Source organism: Spinacia oleracea, chromosome 6 (genome assembly GCF_020520425.1).
Source record: "Spinacia oleracea cultivar Varoflay chromosome 6, BTI_SOV_V1, whole genome shotgun sequence".
Lineage (NCBI taxonomy): Eukaryota > Viridiplantae > Streptophyta > Magnoliopsida > Caryophyllales > Amaranthaceae > Spinacia > Spinacia oleracea.
Window position 1 is genome coordinate 150305324 of NC_079492.1, and position 21421 is coordinate 150326744.

A 21421-nucleotide genomic window follows, 5' to 3' on the forward strand; every position below is an offset into this window, starting at 1 on the left:
AAAGTCATATGATTTAGATTGAATCACGAACTAGAAAATAATCATATTTATAATAACCAGGTTGATTTTAAAAAACGACAACAAAAAACTGGAAACTACATTTGGTGGTTTTCATATTTTGGTTTTAAGTTTCGTAGAAAATAAAAAACTGGAAACAAAAAAGAACGAGGCCTTATTAAAGCAAAGATATCAAATTACAAGTATGTGTGTGGTCTTACCAAATCACCAGCAGCAAAACAACAAATTGCTCGACGGTTGAGCCAAATATCCTTCAAACCAATGATGACCAGCAAAAAGCACCAAATGATTTGCAAGCCTGCTGCAGCAACCAGAAAGCTGGGAGCTGATACAGTTACACTGGGTGTAACTGGGGCCCAGGTACACTGCAAGCTTGTTGGTCCAAGTAGGCAAAGAGGAATTCAGTTTTAGGGGGAAAAGCAATTGGTTTTAGGGGGAAAATTTTTCACTGATTGCGCCATTTAGGGATGCTAAGCGGGAAATAATGCGCCCTTTGCTTCCCCTAATTTTATCCCGCCCATATATCAAAGTAATTTAAAAAAAAAAAAAACCATAATATACCAATTTCAAAAACCCAACGGTAAGATTTTAATACCCTAAATCACTCTTAAAAAAAATTAGGCAAAGCTGGACTCATGTTATCTAGCTTGCCACAAATAAAAACACAAAGGAGAGTTTTTAGCAGAACTGTAGAACTGCTACATGGTGATTCAGCTTCGAAATTCAGCTTCGAGATCCCGCATCGAAGATAATGTAAGTTTTTAGTTCAAGTGATTTTGTCAAATCTAGCTCATAAATTCCTGAAAAAAACAATGGTATATGAATGTGTTTTTAATGGTAATTAAATTTGTTTGAATTGATGATAAGTTGTAGTTGCTTGATATTGATGAATCATACTTTGTTGTTGGTGAGAACGTAGATCTGAACGACGGAGATAACTAGGCGTTTTTCTTTGATAATTTCAACAAATTCTATATTTACGTAGTATTAAGAACGTTATAAGTTGTATGCTACCCCATATGGTTAAACAATAAATTGTTAGTTTATTATAAATTTCCTTGTATATATTATGTTTGTATGTTTTATATATAAATACCGTGCCAGATAATTCGGTGTATGGCAGCATTGTATAAAACCCTAAACGTTTTTCGTATTTTGTACAACAGTGATATACGTGGGAGTTCTGTATGGCTTGGGTAGACCTAAACGAAAGTGTCCCTGATCTGAATGAAAATGTTCCTGAAAGCTCACAATATAGATTAATAACTGATGGACAAGAAGTTATCGTTAACCCCCCTAGTGTAGGGATGTGTTTTACAACGGGCCATGAGTTTTTCGAATTTTGTCAGTTGTATGCCTTCAAAGAAGGATTTGAGATGTTTATCAAAAGTAATAAGCTGAAAAAAGAGTACAAAGAAAAGGGAGTATCTAAGTCTGGTGTGGGAAAGTATGAGGCAAAGCCTCATATGATGGAACTTATTAGATTAAAATGCAAGAAGGGAGGGGTGAAAAAAGGTGTTGGGTCTAATGTGACCGGTTGTAAGATGAATATTTACGGTGTAAGTAGAGATGGGCTATTTACTATATTGACTTGTGACTTGCAACACAATCATCCTTTAAATCCTGACTGTAGTAGACTGATGGTTAATTATAGATGTATAGACGGTACTACATTTAAGAGGGCGATGATCAATGACATGGGTGGTGTTAGCATAAGTAAGAACTTTGGTACGCATCTAATTGAAAAGGGAGGTTATGAAAATATTACATTTAATAATAGAGACTTGAGGAACGCAATCAACGTCGAACGTCGTTCATCAAGATTTAGTGCTGCGGATGCCGCAGGACTCGATGCTTACTTTAAGGCACAACGTGATTTGCATCCCGAGTTTTATAGCTCAATACAAGTAGATGATGATGGTGTTTTTACGAATGCATTTTGGTCGGATGCACGTAGTAGGGGTACATGCAAATATTTTGGGGATGTTATTACTTTTGATACTACTTTCGCATGCAACCGGTACGTGTTTTAATTAAGTTTTTATTGATTAAAATTCTTTGTAATTGTACTTTGGTCCATTTGTTTGAAAAAGTAATATCCAATACATTTATATTTTTTTAGGTATCGGATTCCATTTGCTCCATTCATTGGTGTAAACCATCATGGCAAATCAATTATATTTGCTGCGGCCTTAATTTCCCATGAAAATACTCCCTCATTTGTTTGGGTATTTGAAGAATTCCTGAAGTGTATGGGGAAGGCACCACTAGGCATCTTAACCGACCAAGACAAAGCAATTTGTAGAGCAATTGAGCTAGTCTTCCCGGGCGTCCGTCACAGACTATGTTTGTGGCACATGCTCCAGAATGCTAGTAAGAACCTAGGTAGTCTCAGTGATTGGAAGAAAATAGACACCCTGATCAGAACTGCAATACATGATCTGATTGATCCAGATGAGTTCGATGAAGCTTGGTGTCATGTGATGGATGAGTACGGTTTAAGGGTGAAGGAAATAATGCCCTTGGTCCAAGTATGCATTCTATGTTAAGTCTAATAAATGCGGTTCAGTATTAATTAACAAGTTAATAATTCAGTGAGATCAAGTGAGCTGAATGCCTAGCTAGAGGCCGCTTCAGTTCAAGTGGAATTAATGATATTAATCCACAGCTTACTTTTGACTGAACCCGTAGGGTCACACAAATAGTACGTAAACGGATCAAGTATTTAATGGCATTAAATACTCCATCTATGAATATTCGGAACCGACGGATCTTGGTTTCAGTGGGAGCTAAGATCGTCACAGGCAAGAAATGAATACTCCGGAAACGATGATATTGCCGGAAACGGAAATATGGATCGTATCGGAAATATGAATATTATCCAAGTCGTAGATGTTGCCGGAAACGGAAACATGGTACGTATCGGAAAATATTATTGGAAATGGAAATATTACCAGAATCGGAAATATTGCCGGAAACGGAAATATTGTCAGAATCGGAAATATTACCGGAATCGGAAAATAATTCCGGAAACGGAAATATTAAATATTTGTTCGAAACGGAAATTAATTCCGGAATCGGAAATATTAAATATTGTTCGTATCGGAAATAGATTCCGGAAATGGAAATTTAATCGGAAGCGTATCGTACGAATTAGCATCGGACGAGGCCTGCCGGACGAAGGCCCAGCACGAAGCCGGGCCATCGCCCAGCAAGCACGCACGCCACAAGCCCAGCGCGCACCAAGGCCACGGATGCGTGGGCCGCGCTGCATGGGCTGCTGCTCGCATGCGCATGGGCAGCCCTTGTGGCTGCCGTGTGTGTGTGTGAGTTTGTGCTCATGCGTGATTCCTAAAACTGCAAGAGTTAGTGTGTGATTAAATTCCTATTCCTAATTAGATAAATTAATTAAATAGAATTCATGTAGGATTCTAATTTCAATTAATTCGTATCCTACTAGGATTGCGATTCCTTTTCCATAACTCTATAAATAAAGGCCTAGGGGTCATTATTTATATACAAGTTTTTAAGTATTCAAAACTAAGATTTTTAAGCAGAAAAATCAGCCAATATTCTTGCCTACCCAACCGAAAATATTAGAACCTTAAGGGCGATTCTAGTTGGTCAATCTTAAGGCGGATCCGGACGTGCTGTGGACTATCTACGGAGGGACGACACTTGGAGTCCTAAAGACTTGTTCTTGTTCGGTTCGGGCGCAGCTAGGGAAGGCACGCAACAAAGAGTATGCATCTAAACTATGCTAAATGATTATGTGTAAATAATATGTTTCCTGGCTTTATGGTTTTTCCGCATGATTTATGAACTGTCATATGAATCATAACCTAACAGTGGTATCACGAGCCCCTTATTATTTTCATAATCTAAATTGCATGAACATGGTTAAATATTACAAATTTGCAAGAATTAAAAGGGGTGATTAATTTTCGTAATTGTTAATTAATTGCAAATTGCGTTTATTTAATTATACGTACGCAGTTTTTCGGCAGTTTCTTCATTACTCATCCGAATTGAGTGATTTTTGTGTCAATTCCGCATGTAAAAGGCATTCTAAAATTTTGACAAAAATAGTATTTTTCTGCCGAACCCAGAATTCTCAAATTCGAAGCCTAACTATGACTTTTCGAAGGTTTTAGTTTTTCGAATGCAAAATTTCGTAAATTTAAGATGTTAAATTAAATATTTGCGATTCTTGTTGATAAATCTTGAATTTTTGATTGACCTACTGCATATGTTTAACAAGTTTGAATGCCTAGTCTTGTTAATTATGCAATCTAATTTGTAATTATGATTAATTTGTTGAAAATTAGAATAATTTAGAATTAATTTGATTTTCATAATTAATTGTAATTTAATTAGAAACCTATGATTAAAAACCACCATAAAAAATTGTAAATTTACGATAAATTTTAAATTTTTATGACCTAGACTTGAATCCATATCAATCGGAAATCAATTGGATAATAAATTTTCGATTTTTCGCCCTAAAATTATGAAATTAATATTATTTATTAATTTGTCATTAATTTTAAATATAAATTTTAAATTTTTATGCGATTCGTTCAAATAACTTGCACGCACGAAGCAATGGACGCTTCGTGTTACCCTTAAGGGGTGTTGTATAATGCGGGCATGCGACGACGAGCAAGGGAGCTCGTCGCCCGTGCGGCACGAATGCAATGAGCAAGGGCGTAGTGCACGAGCACAAGGCAGCAGCCCTGCCTTGTGTCGTGTGCCACGAGCAATGAACGAATGGGCATGGGCGAGGGGCGAGCCAAGGCAGTCGCGTGTGGGCAGCAAGCGAGCTGCACCACAACGCGCGCTGCCTCGCACAAGTGCGCGCAGCCTCGCGCGCAGCGAGCGCAAGCTCGCGTGCCACGAGCGCTGCGCCCAGCACTACTCGCGCGCACAGCGCGCGATGTCGCTCGCCCAGCGAGCGATGTCGCGCCCCAGCGAGCGATGGCTCGCGCGCACAGCGCGCGATGTCGCCCGCCCAGCGAGCGATGTCGCGCCCCAGCGAGCGATGGCTCGCGCGCACAGCGAGCGAGCCAGCGCGCCCAGCAAGCGATGTCGCGCGCCCAGCGAGCGATCTCGCGCGCGCGCACTGCGAGCGATAGCTCGCGTGCGATGGGGCGCTGTGCGGAGGCTTGCGATAGGACAGCAGCAGCTATGCGACGAGCGCATGGGCTGCGCGCACATGGCCAGCAATGGCTGTGTGCGTACGGCCCATGGGCGTGCAACGCGTAGGGTGTTTGCGTTACGATTAGATCGTTTTGAATGTTTAATTTGAAAATTTCAGTTCACGTAATTTTAATTAATTTTAAAATTAATAATTTGAATTAATTTCTTGGATTTTAATTTTGAATATTATAATTATAATAAATGGAATTTATTCTAATTATTTTACTAAAATTAAAATCATGAATTAATTTAAATGCGACTGAAATTAAATTAAATTTTTGGATTCAATTATAAATTTATATGAGCTTTAAATTTTAATTAAATTTGTATGTTTCCGGTTAGACTAGAAATACAATTTTATGTTTAAAATTAGTAAAGCATATGAATTTATTGGTTTAAGTGGGAGCGCTTTTTAGTCATAAACTCTTGATTAGGTCTACAAATCCTTAAGGTTAAAACAACTTGATTAGAATTAATAAGGACTGAATAATTGGTAGATTATTGGTGCCCTTGATTAATTGCTGCAAATGTTTACGTGATGCATAATGTGTTTTACTAACCAGCTATGTGGGCCATTCATGATAATGAATGGGTGAATGGTATATATTGTATATGTACTGTTTTGCAGGTTATGAAGTGACTAGTATGGCCCAAATAGGATAGAAAATATGGTCTGCGTACCATTAATTTGAATGTAATTGGTCTAAAGCACCAAAGTTATTTTTCAATTCAAATATGGTCTGCGAACCATCAAATAGTTGTAATTAGTTATAGCTTATCCTATTTGAAGAAAATGGTGCCTCCCACGGAGATTTTCAAGACGGACTTTGAAGTCAAAGCTTCAAGATGAAGTCGGGCCATACTAGATCACAAATATCTTATGCATGTTTTAAGTTATTTATTGTTTTAAATGTGTCTTAAAATGCATGAGATCAAAAGCTTGATTATGTTGCATGATTAAGGATTTTAGTTCACTTAAAATCTAACCAACATAGTAAGAGCCTTAAGTTCCAAACTTAAAAAAAATTGAGTTAAAAGGTGCCATGCCAAAATATACACTTGCTTGGATATCCTTTACATCAATCTAGTAATAGTTTTCGCTCAGCGAGGTGTTACTTATTGGTCCTAAAGGGGCAAGGTACACAAATAATTGTGAGTACATGTTAGTTTTGGTGAAACTCAACGATATAAGTAAGGAGTCCTTTTATGTCGTGGCAAATTCGATAGGTTTACCTAATAAGTTCTTAGACGTACCTATCAACCAAGAATAGTTTCTAGACTATTAGCAAAAGGCTTTTGCTTACCTAAGATGTTCTAGGATTAAGTCGACAAACTGTGCTTAGTTCTTCAATGATTTTAGGATCTTGGAATCATTTTATTCACACCTGCCGGAACACATAACTTGAATAAAATGCTTAATAAACATTGAATTATGCATGTATGCTAGAATTTAAGTTTATTAAGAGAAACTGTGAATGGTTATTTATTTGTTTATTCTTTTCAATTGTAGTTTTAATATGGCAAACAACAATCAAAACATCATCATGGGTTCTGAGCTTATGGTCAAGCTGAACCTGACAAATTTTCTTGAATGGGAAGCTAAGCTAGTTGAAATAGTCAAACTCAATGGACTTGAGTATGTACTGTCACATCCCATGCCAAGCTACTATGCCAGAGACATGACCCCTGAGAGATTTTACGCCTGGGATGCGGATCTCAAAAAGGTTATGAGTCTCATGCTGAACAATATCCCTGATGATTGGGCTAGAAGGTTTGTAGCCTATGAACCTTTTACGCTCATCAAGAATCTGAGGGATATCTGTCGTGGAAGTACGGAGGACAGGGACCTGAACGTCCATGAGTTGGTTGAATCAATGTCTGGTCTAAAGGTTAGTTCTCCCAACAGGTGTTATAGGATGGAGGTCCAAGAAACACATGTTCAGCTCCTTCGCACTAAACAGAGGGTAGGCGTCCCACTGAGGTTCCATGTGGATCTTATGTGTTCATATTTTGATCGCCTAAGTCTACTAGGAACACCAATAAGCGAAAGGATGGCAGTCTCTGTCTTGCTCAATTCACTACACAGTGGGTTTGGTCGCTTCAAGAAACTATACCTAAGTGAACCAAGAGAAGAAACAGTTGCAGAATTTATTCACCTTGTCAGAAAGGCTGAAATAGTACTGGACTGTGAAGCCAAAGATTTACTCAAGGCTAGAAAGAGACCATTCAAGAAAGGTGGAAAGTCCAAGGGCAATGCTAAATCAAAGCAGGACAAGTCCACATCAAGCTGTCTTTATTGTGATGGAATAGGCCATTACAAAAGAGAATGTCCAAAGCTAAAGGAAGATCAGAAGAACGGAACAGTCGTTCCATCTTCAGGTATTTTCGTTATAGACTGTATACTTGCTAATTCAACTTCTTGGGTATTAGATACAGGTTGTGGCTCACACTTATGTTCCAATCCACAGGGACTAAGAAGAAGTAGAAAGTTAAGCAAGGGTGAAGTCGACCTACGAGTGGGAAATGGAGCACGGATTGCTGCATTAGCTGTAGGAACTTACTATTTGTCGTTGCCCTCCGGGCTAGTTTTGGAACTGGAAGAATGTTTCCATGTTCCAAGTCTTACTAAAAACATCATTTCAGTTTCTTGCTTAGATGCTAAGGGATTTTCCTTTATAATAAAAGACAATAGTTGTTCGTTTTATTTTAAAGAGATGTTTTATGGATCTGCTAGATTAGTCAATGGACTTTATTTATTAGATCACGACAAACAAGTATATAACATAAATACCAAAAAGGCCAAAAAGGATGATTCAGATCTCACCTATCTGTGGCATTGTCGATTAGGCCATATAAACTTGAAACGCTTAGAAAGACTTCAAAGAGAAGGAATTCTAGAACCATTTGACTTAGAGGATTATGGTAAATGCGAATCATGTTTACTTGGCAAAATGACAAAGCAACCTTTCTCTAAAATTGGAGAAAGAGCAAATGAACTATTGGGTTTAATCCATACAGATGTATGTGGACCAATGAGTACAAATGCTAGAGGTGGTTTCAGCTACTTTATCACTTTCACTGATGACTTCAGTAGGTATGGTTATGTCTACCTAATGAAGCATAAGTCTGAATCCTTTGACAAATTCAAGGAATTTCAGAGAGAAGTAGAGAATCAATTAGGCAAGAAGATTAAGGCACTGCGGTCTGATAGAGGCGGTGAATATCTGAGCTATGAATTTGATGACCATCTGAAAGAATGTGGAATTCTATCAGAATTGACTCCTCCTGGAACACCACAATGGAACGGTGTGTCAGAACGGAGGAACAGAACCTTGCTAGACATGGTCAGGTCAATGATGGGTCAGGCCGAACTTCCATTAGAATTTTGGGGACATGCACTAAATACAGCTGCACTCACTATAAATAGAGCTCCGTCTAAAGCTGTCGAAAAGACTCCATACGAATTATGGTTTGGAAAGCCTCCAAATGTGTCTTTTCTTAAGATTTGGGGATGTGAAGTATACGTCAAACGATTAATTTCAGACAAACTTCATCCAAAATCTGACAAATGTATCCTTGTGGGCTATCCAAAGGAAACAAAGGGGTATTACTTCTACAATACATCTGAGAACAAAGTGTTTGTTGCTCGAGATGGTGTCTTTTTGGAGAAGGATCACATTTCCAAAATGACAAGTGGGAGAAAAGTAGACCTCGAAGAAATTCGAGTCGAACAACAAACTCTAGAGAATGCTCAAGATGACATTCAGGATGAAACTCAGAGATCTTTAGAAGAATCTGGTGAGAATCATGGTCAATCTAGAAATGTTACCCCGCGTAGATCGCAAAGATATAGATCTCAACCGGAAAGGTACTTGGGTATTTTGACGAACGAGAGCTATGACGTTCTATTACTTGAAAGTGATGAACCTGCGACTTACAAGCAAGCTATGACGAGCCCTAGCTCCAAGCAATGGCAAGAAGCCATGCAATCTGAATTAGACTCCATGTCTGAAAACCAAGTATGGGATTTGGTCGATTTGCCAGATGGCTACCAAGCCATTGGAAGCAAATGGGTTTTCAAACTGAAAAAGGACAAGGATGGGAAACTTGAAGTTTTCAAAGCTAGATTGGTTGCAAAAGGTTACAGGCAAGTCCACGGTGTGGATTACGATGAAACCTTTTCACCAGTTGCAATGCTAAAGTCTATTCGAATAATGTTAGCAATCGCTGCATATTACGATTACGAAATATGGCAGATGGATGTCAAAACTGCTTTCTTAAACGGCGTTTTAACAGAAACTGTGTTTATGACACAGCCTGAAGGTTTTGAGGATCCAAAGAATGCTAAAAAGGTATGCAAGCTAAAGAAGTCAATCTACGGATTGAAGCAGGCATCCAGGAGCTGGAATATACGTTTTGATGAAGCAGTCAGTGACTTTGGTTTCATCAAGAACGCGGACGAATCTTGTGTATACAAGAAGGTCAGTGGGAGCAAAATTGCTTTCCTAGTATTATATGTCGACGACATATTGCTTATCGGAAATGACATTCCTATGTTGAACTCTGTCAAGATTTGGCTTGGGAAATGTTTTTCGATGAAGGATCTAGGAGAAGCACAGTACATATTGGGCATCAAGATTTACAGAGATAGATCTAAAAGGATGATTGGACTTAGTCAAAGCACTTATATCAATAAGGTGCTTGATAGGTTCAAGATGGCGGACTCCAAGCGAGGCTACCTACCCATGTCTCATGGAATGACTCTAAGCAAGACTCAGTGCCCAAAAACACTTGATGAGCGTAGACGAATGAATGGGATTCCATATGCATCATTGATTGGTTCGATAATGTATGCTATGATATGTACACGCCCGGATGTTGCGTACGCACTCAGTGCTACGAGCAGATACCAGTCAGACCCAGGAGAGGCGCATTGGACTGCTGCCAAGAACATTCTGAAGTACCTGAAAAGGCACAAAGATGACTTCCTGGTCTATGGTGGAGATGATGAATTAATTGTTAAAGGCTATACGGACGCAAGTTTTCAAACCGACAAAGATGATTTCAGATCACAGTCTGGGTTTGTCTTCTGCCTCAACGGAGGAGCAGTAAGCTGGAAAAGTGCTAAGCAAAGCACCATTGCGGATTCTACAACTGAAGCGGAGTACATTGCTGCACATGAAGCAGCAAAGGAAGCTATATGGCTAAGGAAGTTCATAGGAGAACTTGGTGTAGTCCCCTCCATTAAAGGACCAATAGCCCTGTATTGTGATAATAACGGAGCTATTGCACAGGCAAAAGAGCCTAGACACCACCAGAGAGTCAAGCATGTACTTCGTAGATTTCACCTTCTACGAGAGTTCGTTGAAAGAAAAGAAGTCGAGATAAGCAAAATTGGAACTGATGACAACATATCAGATCCATTAACTAAACCTCTGCCGCAAGCGAAGCACAACTCGCACACTGCAGCTATGGGAATCAAGCATATTGGAGAATGGCTTTGATGTCTCTGTTTAATGTTTTAAAGTTTTAGAGTTTAAATCTTTGTAAAACATTATTGGTTAATCATTCACAATAAATGAAAGAAATTCATTTTTCCATTTAATTTGTGGTTTATTAAATGATGAGTCCCTTCAACTTGACGATATATTCAAGATAGACTGTCAGGACCAGTCCTGTGACTAAGAAATGTCTATCAAGTGAACTTGAATGTCAAAGGTTGAAAATGGTCCCTAATCGGAGTTTTCTATAAAATTGGACGCATAGAAAACGTTAGACGATTAGAATGCAAGATGACTAGTAGTTCTGTTTCTTGAACTATGTGGACATGGCAATGTCATAATCATTTGCATAGATACTTACTTTGGGAAGACTAGTATCGGACAAGACCTATGAAACTTTACTGTAAGAGATGAAAGTCTGTCATAAGTAAATTTCATTAAATTATTAGACACTAAATCCTCAATACCTGAGTGATTTGAGATTACTTGTTTGAGAACTGGTTGCTTTGACGTTGACCAACCGTCGCACCGTAAAAGGAGGCTATAAAGGCAACGCTCAGGTAATCACCTATCAAACGAAGTCTAATCTCAAGATCGCAAGATTGGGATTGTCCTCCCATAAATCGGGAAGAGATGCTTAAAAGTTGTACAAGGCCACTCGGAGAGCTAGAAACTGTGAAATGCATGGCCGTGCTCGGATGAATCATAGGCTATGATTATCTGTTTATTTGATCAGTTGAACTCTGAAACCGAGGAACACCTCTGGACATAATAAGGATGACAACTCTTACCTTATGTTCAAGAGCAAGCATCGAGCGACAAAGGAATTAGGAAATGCACACTTGTCCCTAAGGACAAGTGGGAGACTGAAGGAAATAATGCCCTTGGTCCAAGTATGCATTCTATGTTAAGTCTAATAAATGCGGTTCAGTATTAATTAACAAGTTAATAATTCAGTGAGATCAAGTGAGCTGAATGCCTAGCTAGAGGCCGCTTCAGTTCAAGTGGAATTAATGATATTAATCCACAGCTTACTTTTGACTGAACCCGTAGGGTCACACAAATAGTACGTAAACGGATCAAGTATTTAATGGCATTAAATACTCCATCTATGAATATTCGGAACCGACGGATCTTGGTTTCAGTGGGAGCTAAGATCGTCACAGGCAAGAAATGAATACTCCGGAAACGATGATATTGCCGGAAACGGAAATATGGATCGTATCGGAAATATGAATATTATCCAAGTCGTAGATGTTGCCGGAAACGGAAACATGGTACGTATCGGAAAATATTATTGGAAATGGAAATATTACCAGAATCGGAAATATTGCCGGAAACGGAAATATTGTCAGAATCGGAAATATTACCGGAATCGGAAAATAATTCCGGAAACGGAAATATTAAATATTTGTTCGAAACGGAAATTAATTCCGGAATCGGAAATATTAAATATTGTTCGTATCGGAAATAGATTCCGGAAATGGAAATTTAATCGGAAGCGTATCGTACGAATTAGCATCGGACGAGGCCTGCCGGACGAAGGCCCAGCACGAAGCCGGGCCATCGCCCAGCAAGCACGCACGCCACAAGCCCAGCGCGCACCAAGGCCACGGATGCGTGGGCCGCGCTGCATGGGCTGCTGCTCGCATGCGCATGGGCAGCCCTTGTGGCTGCCGTGTGTGTGTGTGAGTTTGTGCTCATGCGTGATTCCTAAAACTGCAAGAGTTAGTGTGTGATTAAATTCCTATTCCTAATTAGATAAATTAATTAAATAGAATTCATGTAGGATTCTAATTTCAATTAATTCGTATCCTACTAGGATTGCGATTCCTTTTCCATAACTCTATAAATAAAGGCCTAGGGGTCATTATTTATATACAAGTTTTTAAGTATTCAAAACTAAGATTTTTAAGCAGAAAAATCAGCCAATATTCTTGCCTACCCAACCGAAAATATTAGAACCTTAAGGGCGATTCTAGTTGGTCAATCTTAAGGCGGATCCGGACGTGCTGTGGACTATCTACGGAGGGACGACACTTGGAGTCCTAAAGACTTGTTCTTGTTCGGTTCGGGCGCAGCTAGGGAAGGCACGCAACAAAGAGTATGCATCTAAACTATGCTAAATGATTATGTGTAAATAATATGTTTCCTGGCTTTATGGTTTTTCCGCATGATTTATGAACTGTCATATGAATCATAACCTAACAAAGGGGTCCTGGGTGGATGAAGGACGCGTATGATAACAGGCGTCAGTGGGCTCCGGCATATAATAGAGGAAAGTTTTGGGCAGGTATGTCTTCTACACAAAGGAGTGAGGGTATGAATAGATTTTTTAAAACTCACGTGAACTTAGATTGTGGTTTAGTTTTGTTCATTCATAATTATGAATATTGTATGAGGATAAAAGCTGAGGAAGAGAAACAGGATAATTTTGATAACATTGATAAGCCTGCTAAGATTGATGTTGATAAGAGTGTTTTAGTTGAGTATGTATTGGTTAAGACGTACACTAGTGAGAAGTTTGCTGAGGTTGTTAAAGAGCGTAGAGGATTGACACACACAAATGTCACGAAAACCTCATGTCATGGATCAGTGGTGTTGTATAGAGCTGATGAAAAACTAACCTCACCGTTTTGGCGGAAAAGGTTTAAAAGTTATGATGTTAGGGTGGATAAGGAAAATGGTGATTTACATTGCTCTTGTAACTTGTTTGAATTTACGGGAATACTTTGTAGACATATAATGCGTGCAATGGATGTAGAGGATTTTCAATTTGTTCCAGAAAAGTACATACTACAACGGTGGATGAAGTGTGTTAGGTCGTACGAGAGCATTCGAGTATCTTACTTCGACCCTCTTGAATCTATCAGATTGGGCAAAGCCAAAGAGCTTTCACAACGGCATAATTACTTGTCTGAATTAGCTATGCGTAATGATGATGCACTTCGGTTGTACAAGGAGGCTATGGATGTTGTGCGGCTAAAAATGGAGGATGTAGTCGGAATACGAAAGACTGGGGAAAAAGGGGACGACCTTATATGTTGGTGGGACCCAGATGCGAGAAATGTATTTGGTCGTCGAAGGCTACGTCCACGAGAATTTGGTGAGAGAGCCAGATTAAGGGATGTAGAACCGGTCGTGGACGAGAACAGGATCAAAACACCGGTTGACAAACGGCATACTGGTAGGGCAAAGACAAAAAGGAATGCTCCTTTTGGTGGAAAGGCCGGTGGGAATTCTAAGAACAAAAAAGTGGTTACTGAAGAGGAAGTTATTGCTAATGAGGTAAAATTTATATTTTATTTGTTTGGTGATTCGTATCGTATATGCAAGTCCTCATTAGGAAATATAACTTTACTTTTCTACTTAAATGTTGTTTGTGCAATGTAGGAACTTATTTGCAACGCATTTGGAAATCTTCCAAGTTACCGTGCTAGGCAACAACACGCGAATCACGTTGGGGGTACATATGCGGAGAACGTCCCACAAAGTTCTAATGTACATCCTTCTCAAAGTTCTCAAGCACACCCGTCCCAATTACATTTGTCTCAGGATTATTCACAGTCATTTGAATTTGATATTAACTATTGGCGCACCAGATTGTGAATGTTTTGTGTAAATGTAATTTAATTTGATTTCTTCAAAGATATATTTTCGTTTAAACGGTATTTTAAGAATTGAATTTTTTAATCCAATCCTCCCTTTTTGCTATGTACTTTACGTTATGTCTATATATGTAATTGATGTAACCTCAATTACTTTGTCAGTGTAAAAAAAAAAAAATACAAAATGAGTTGTATTAGGCGTCGAACCCACAACCAACGGGTAGACAATATGGGAAATGAGGAGGAAAGAGTAACCATTGTGACAGTGAGGCTAAGCCAGTGCTATTTGTGGGCAACAATACTATTTATTGTATACTTTATATTACTTAATAATGTACATACAACGAATCTATTACACTGGGAAACAATTATTAAAACAACGACTTCATTATACTAGTCTTACCAAATGTAAACATGATGTGTTTGGTCATTGTAGTCAAAATATGCATTCCCATGTCATGCAAAACTCAGCCCCTTATTTTTTGTAATATATGAATATTATTTATTGGAAACAACATGATCCATCAATGACATGTTAGAACTAGGTGAATATAAGGGTGTGTTCAATCCCTCCATTTCAAAGTAAAAGTAATTATAAGAGATTACTACATCACAAAGAATGGCTACTAGTGTAAACAAAATCACAACGAGATGCAGTGAAATCGATTCGATGTTGAGTGGGGGAATAACAATCGGTGAAGTGACTGAGGTGTGTGGCGAAAATGCATCAGGTAAGACTCAATTTTTCCTTCAAATTAGTCTCTCTTGTCAATTGCCGCCTTCAAGGGGTGGTATTTGTTCCTCGGCTATATATATCCATTCACTTGGTCCCTTTCCCATACGTCGTTTAAGTAGATTAGTTCCATATGTTTTAGGGGACCTTGAAACATTAAATGGAAATCCTTTGGATTACATAACTACAAAGCAAGTTGACACTCCTCATGAAATACCGGATGTGCTAGAATGGACTGTAAAACTTATTAAAATGTCTCAAAATTCATCAATGCCAATCCGCGTTGTTGTTATTGATTCAATAGGTAGTATGTTCACTGGTCATTTTGAAAACAATGTTGTTGGCTCAACCGAAAGAAAGGATCTTATACAAGCTATTGGTTATGGGTTACGTACAATTGCCGCATCCAATCATGTTGCCGTTGTTGTGGCTAACAATGTGATTGACGTATTTCCATCTGATCACGATACAACGCAAAATTTCATTATATCGTCCGGGAGAAAGGTCCGTCCGGCTTTGGGCGCCTCATGGACACGCAATGTACGCACTCGTCTAATGTTGTCCAAAAGATTTAATTCGTTTACCCAACAAATTGACAGATTTATAAACATTGCATTTTCACCATCATTAGAGGTAGATGCATGTATGTTCAACATCACTGAAGAGGGGATTGTCGGTGTTTGTAGTTAAAAGATACTAAGAAATTGTGCCAATAAGACCAATGAACATTAGAAAATGTTTAACATGTTTAAAAGACGCAGTTATGCTGCGAGTAATACGCTACTAAATTTTTTGTTAATGAAATCCTACCATACAACCAAATCAATAACCATCATTGTCCGTCAGTCAATTTCCTTATTAGCTCGTCCACTTTGATTTCATTGTGTGGGTTTGTAACTAGCCGTCCGAGCATGTAATTCCGGACGTCCCTCACCTCCTCTACGTAGCCCTAGTCATAATTAATGAACACACGGTTAGTGTAGTGATTAATAAAAAAAATTAAAACAACTTATTTCCACATGTAAATTAAATAGTCTTACCTCCAACCACTCTGCCACGTTCTCAACGGATGACAAGAGGTAGATCATACACAGTACACCCCCGTCCTGGCGACATTTCTCTTTTGGTCCATTTGACCATAGATCAAAAGAGGCAGTATTTAAGGTCAATTCATCATTTTTTAATCCCAAGTGCGATTGAAAACCCAAAAACATACGTTCCTGTTACAATTGGGTTATATCGAATTAATACGAGATTAAGGCGGAAGTATGTTTCCCGAAAATAGCAGTACGTACCAGTTTGTATACGAATTTATCCGTAGCATTTAAACCCATAACCTTTTGCCTTGGTGCAAAAATAGTCATTTTCAACATATTTGAGTTAAGATCCTCCTTATGCGCAACACGGTCCACTTTAACAACCACCCACCGTCCTCGGCGTTTAATCGGGACATAAAGCTGATTGCACAACATAGAGTTAATAGCCGTAAACCACCATTTCTGTGCGAAAATAAGACTACTTACCTTTTGTATTGCACCCAAATCAATCTGGTAGTAGTTGATGTCCTCAAGTAGTTGCTTTGATTTCATTAACAAAGCTTCTGTGTAGTTCTCACTTGATTCTTCAAGGTCTAACAATTCACCCTACGTTTTAAACATCCATAGCATTACTTCGTATATAAGGTTAATGGGTGTCTACTACTATGTATTTGCATAATAAGCTTACCATGAGATCTGGCATAAGCACGTAAGACCTTATGCCAACTCCGGAGGTCGTATCAGCATTCAAACACGCGCACCATGCAGACATCACCTAACCAATAAGACAATGTTAGTATGAGAAAACTAATCCAGAGACCTATTAACTAATTACAAAATGCAACCCCCATACATTATCATGTACTTCGCCTTTGGACTTAAAGGACGTTTGAAGCATGATCCGATCAATCGTGATATCACCAGCTTTAAACACCATTTGGTTTGGAAACTTGTTCACGGTCAAAATCATAGTTGAAATCTTTAACGTTCTTGGTTCAATGACAGTTTTATGCTGTAAAGCATCTGGCATGGAAAGTCCATCATCGCTGCCAGTTGTGTAATCATCAACAACTCCAACACAGTCAATGTCATCACCCGTGTTGTTTTGAGGTTCCTCAACACCATCATCCTCATTCAGGTTTCTGTTTTCAGGCCCCGTAGCGTATTCCTCGTCCTGATGAGGACCATCAAGGTCATCAATGTTTTTATTGGCAGCTCTATAACTTCGTCCACGCCTTGTATCATAAGCATTTTGTTGTACGGAGCCTTCAAGTGTGGCCTGTGTAGTTTAGTGATAATTATCACGGTGAAGTAGGTTGTAACAAAAACCAGTTACAACAAACAATAATATAATAAAGACTCGTACCTTCCTCTTCCTCTTGCCCCGGCATCTATAATCCACGTTCCTTGATCGACTATCCGCTTTGGTTGACGCTTTAGAGGGTAACATTGGTGTACCAGTCCTCTTACTAAGAAGTGTTCGTTCAGCAAGGGCATCCCATGGGGTCCGCTCTAACGGCTTGCCAATGGGGTATGGTTTCCCATACTCAACATTCAGTACAACCTAAATAGGCGTATAAATGATCACTAATGAATAACATATATTGTTCAATACAACAAAAAAGTTAGATATTGGTTTTTACCTCTGCATGGCCATATTCGCCATCCGGTCCCAAATCTTGTGCAATAGCGTTTGTGACATCATCTTGTAGCCATGCCCCTAATCTAGGTGTATCAGTTTTCCAAGCCAACGGAGTAACACCATACTTTAACCTGTCCAGGTAAGCAATCTGCCAAAAGATGGAGTAGTTATCATTCGCGGGGAGGAATAACTAATTACAAAAAAAAAAAAAAACACGGACGATGCGCACAACGTCTATCCTCACTAACCATTAAAATAATCGAAGATGGTCTTCCCTTCTCCTTCTCATGACCTGCAATCCAGTCGTAAAGAAACCCACACCAATTCCAGTCTCGGGGTGTTGTAAAGTATGTTGATTTCAGTAGTGCCAATAATTTGATGGATATGAAGTTGTATTTGGTCATGCAAAACAAGCAACCAAATGACAGTAGTATGAAATCGCGAAGAAAAACCATCTCATCCTGAACCTCCCATAAACACTTGTTATACAACCAGACATAGTCTATTCCTCCATCCTTTTCCCTGACGTACTCCTTAAACAATTTTCCAAGTTCCTTATCGGTCTTATTTAAAAAGGGGATTCTATAAACCCCTACAGGAATTCCAGTGATCCAAGAAACCATTCTCTCATCAATCACTATCTCATAATCATCGCGTATGCGAAGCACTCGTCTTTTCCAATCCCACCTACTCTCTAACCAGGTAATGAAATATCTATCTACCTTACTTATTTTTAGGTTCAAAATAGACCCAAAACCAGCAGCTATGACCCAATCCTTCCTTATAGGACACAACTCGGTTAGGATGTCACAAACAAGGCCAGGGTACGTCCGTAGGGCAGTGTGCTGAAATATTTCAAAAATTACAACACAATGTCAATCAAAATAGTTTAAATGAGTTAGGATAATGTCAATCAAAAATTTACACAAAGTACAGATAATGTTGTACGACCAATACCTTAGTTCGTGGCCCCTGTTCCTTTGGTGGTCTACCTGGTCCGCCCTTTACCCATTTACCACCCGTTTTTTTTTTTTGAACTGTTGCTGTTTTAACCGTTCGTGGACGACCATGCTTGTTTTGAACCTTACCCTCTTCAACCGGCAGATCATTGTTTACTCCAGAAGCAGCATTACCCGCATTGGGTAATATTGGATCGCTTTCAATTGTATTATTAGTTTGTTGACCCTCGATATCCTACAACAAAAAGTTTGGTTAAAGATAATCATCTTTGTACCCACAAACAATGGCAACGAATATATGAAAAGTTGCCTACCCCTCTGTTCGTGCCCGTGGGAGCCTCATAAGGTATGTCACATTGGTTGTCAGGATTGGAATAGTTAATGTCGTTCCATATGTTGTCCTACAAAACATAAAATGTGTTGTCAAGCGGTGTTGTGATTATTTCTTAATAAGTGATTTAAATATTTTGTATGGATAAATCAAACCAAATCAATATAGGGATGCAGTCATTACCTGTGAGAAATCTTCGAAAGTTAAATTATCATCAAAATTGAAATTTAATGGTTGACTATTGTTCACCGCAAATGCGGGGTTTTCAAATTCACCGCGAACATCAGTGACACTATTAATTGTGTTTGACTCCTATAACAGAAAAAAAACAAGAGTTTTTTTTTTTGGTAAAGAAGGTATAACTATACAACGAAAAACAAAAGTTAACCAATAAATAATTTTTAGTCACCAGTTCAACACAATCTTACCCCCAACAAGGGCTGCATACAAATTGGTTCATTGCTAGTGAAATCATCACCGGACTTGTTAATTCCACTACTTTTCTGGGTGTTCTTATCAATGAAATTAGAATCCTACAAATTAAAATCAATCCACATAGTGAATAAAAAAATTCAAAAAAGATAAACATGTAATTCATACTCAAGGCTCACTGGTTTTACAAACAATACCTCAGTTTCATTGCCCACGAACTGTCCAATTGGATCGACAGTTTCTTGTTCGAGCTAACAAAGGTTTTTATAGGAACACTAATTAGAGAAGCGCTACTAACAATAATTAGTTACGATAAATCTAAAATTACAAGTTAAGTGATACTGTACCTCTGAGAGTTGAGAAGGTTGGGTGGATTGGGACTTGTGCGGCTGGCCGGAGTTAGAGTCATCGTCGTCGGAGTCATCCCTGTAGCACGCCGCTAGTTTAAGAATGCAATCGTAGTGCGTATGCGCCGGATCTGCCTCCCTGGGGGTTTTATTACACACAATTCAAACATTAACAACGGAGCAACACAAACAAATCAATAAATTCCGGGTTTTTAATGTGGAATAGCTACATGCAACACTCAAACATAGCTTCAACACTTCACTTTTTGGCGAATTTAATACTTCGGTTACACAATTATGTAATGGTTGAAACAAATTAAGAACTTACATTTCAATTGGCTCAAAGAAACTCTTGACGAATTTTCCTATGTTTCCGGCGAACGAATATCGGATGTTCACCTTGTTGGGGTGGGTTTTGGAGTGTGAACAGAGATGAGAAGATTGAGTGCTTCTTTTTTTTTTTGGCAGATTTTCAAAACGGAGACACTTTTTGCAATGAATGGCACGCGTTTGATTCTTCCTATACACAAAAGAAAAGCAAAATGTAGTTTTGTTGACATTAATTACACTATTATCTTTCCCTTTTTTTATTTAACTTTAATTCAAATTTATTTAATTTTTTTCGGTCTTAATGTTTTTTATTGTATTATAAATACACATAGCTAAGGACACCGTTAACTTTAAATTGTATGTATACGTTTAATTTCACTTGCCAAGACATATTTTAGGTGAGTATTAGGCCCGATTATAAATTATGTGTAAATTTCTAACTAAAAGTCCATTATCGTTCACTAAGGGTTAAATAGGTAAAACAATAAACACTTCACTCACTTAAATCGAATCACTAGACGGTTTGTTTCAATACGGGGTGATTAGGTTTAGTTGGCCATGTGGTCCGATCAAAGTAGAACCAATTGTATCGACGGATTAGGAACAAACAAGAGTTACAAGTGTTAATCTGGTCTTGAATACTCGAATCAAATCTCATTAAATGGTGTCGTTCCACACAGGGTGATTAGGTTTAGGTGAACATTCGTTCCGATCAAAGGTCAACCAATTGAACAAAACAATAAACACTTCACTCACTTAAATCGAATCACTAGACGGTTTGTTTCAATACGGGGTGATTAGGTTTAGTTGGCCATTTGGTCCGATCAAAGTAGAACCAATTGTATCGACGGATTAGGAACAAACAAGAGTTACAAGTGTTAATCTGGTCTTGAATACTCGAATCAAATCTCATTAAATGGTGTCGTTCCACACAGGGTGATTAGGTTTAGGTGAACATTCGTTCCGATCAAAGGTCAACCAATTGAACAAAACAATAAACACTTCACTCACTTAAATCGAATCACTAGAAGGTTTGTTTCAATACGGGGTGATTAGGTTTAGTTGGCCATTTGGTCCGATCAAAGTAGAACCAATTGTATCGACGGATTAGGAACAAACAAGAGTTACAAGTGTTAATCTGGTCTTGAATACTCGAATCAAATCTCATTCTGATCTTGGTTACCAAGGTTGTCTAGGTTAATTTGACTCTTGAACCCAATCAAATCATGTTAAAGTGACGAAGACTTTAGACATTCATTTCACTTTAGTTAAATACAAAATAAA

General features: G+C 38.6%; 2 protein-coding genes across 2 annotated transcripts; both read left to right on the top strand.

Moving 5' to 3' along the window:
* Window positions 1-12936: 12936 nt before the first annotated feature.
* Window positions 12937-14342, top strand: LOC130464118 (protein FAR1-RELATED SEQUENCE 4-like). The gene is made up of 2 exons (XM_056833525.1): window positions 12937-14006; window positions 14112-14342. The coding sequence occupies exons 1-2, from the start codon at window positions 12945-12947 to the stop codon at window positions 14325-14327; spliced, it is 1278 nt and encodes a 425-aa protein (XP_056689503.1). The 5' UTR covers window positions 12937-12944; the 3' UTR covers window positions 14328-14342.
* A 603-nt stretch (window positions 14343-14945) lies between these two features.
* LOC130463701 (DNA repair protein XRCC3 homolog) lies at window positions 14946-15749 on the top strand. The gene is made up of 2 exons (XM_056832917.1): window positions 14946-15057; window positions 15202-15749. Exons 1-2 carry the CDS (start codon window positions 14946-14948, stop codon window positions 15747-15749), a joined length of 660 nt encoding a protein of 219 aa, XP_056688895.1.
* Window positions 15750-21421: the final 5672 nt, after the last annotated feature.

Bases quoted from the DNA above. Each gene is read 5' to 3' on its own strand.
- LOC130464118 (XM_056833525.1), top strand. From the start codon at position 12,945: ATGAAGGACGCGTATGATAACAGGCGTCAGTGGGCTCCGGCATATAAT. The intron at 14,007-14,111 runs GTAAAATTTATA...TGTGCAATGTAG, and splicing joins AGGAAGTTATTGCTAATGAG to GAACTTATTTGCAACGCATT.
- LOC130463701 (XM_056832917.1), top strand. From the start codon at position 14,946: ATGGCTACTAGTGTAAACAAAATCACAACGAGATGCAGTGAAATCGAT. The intron at 15,058-15,201 runs GTAAGACTCAAT...CATATGTTTTAG, and splicing joins GTGTGGCGAAAATGCATCAG to GGGACCTTGAAACATTAAAT.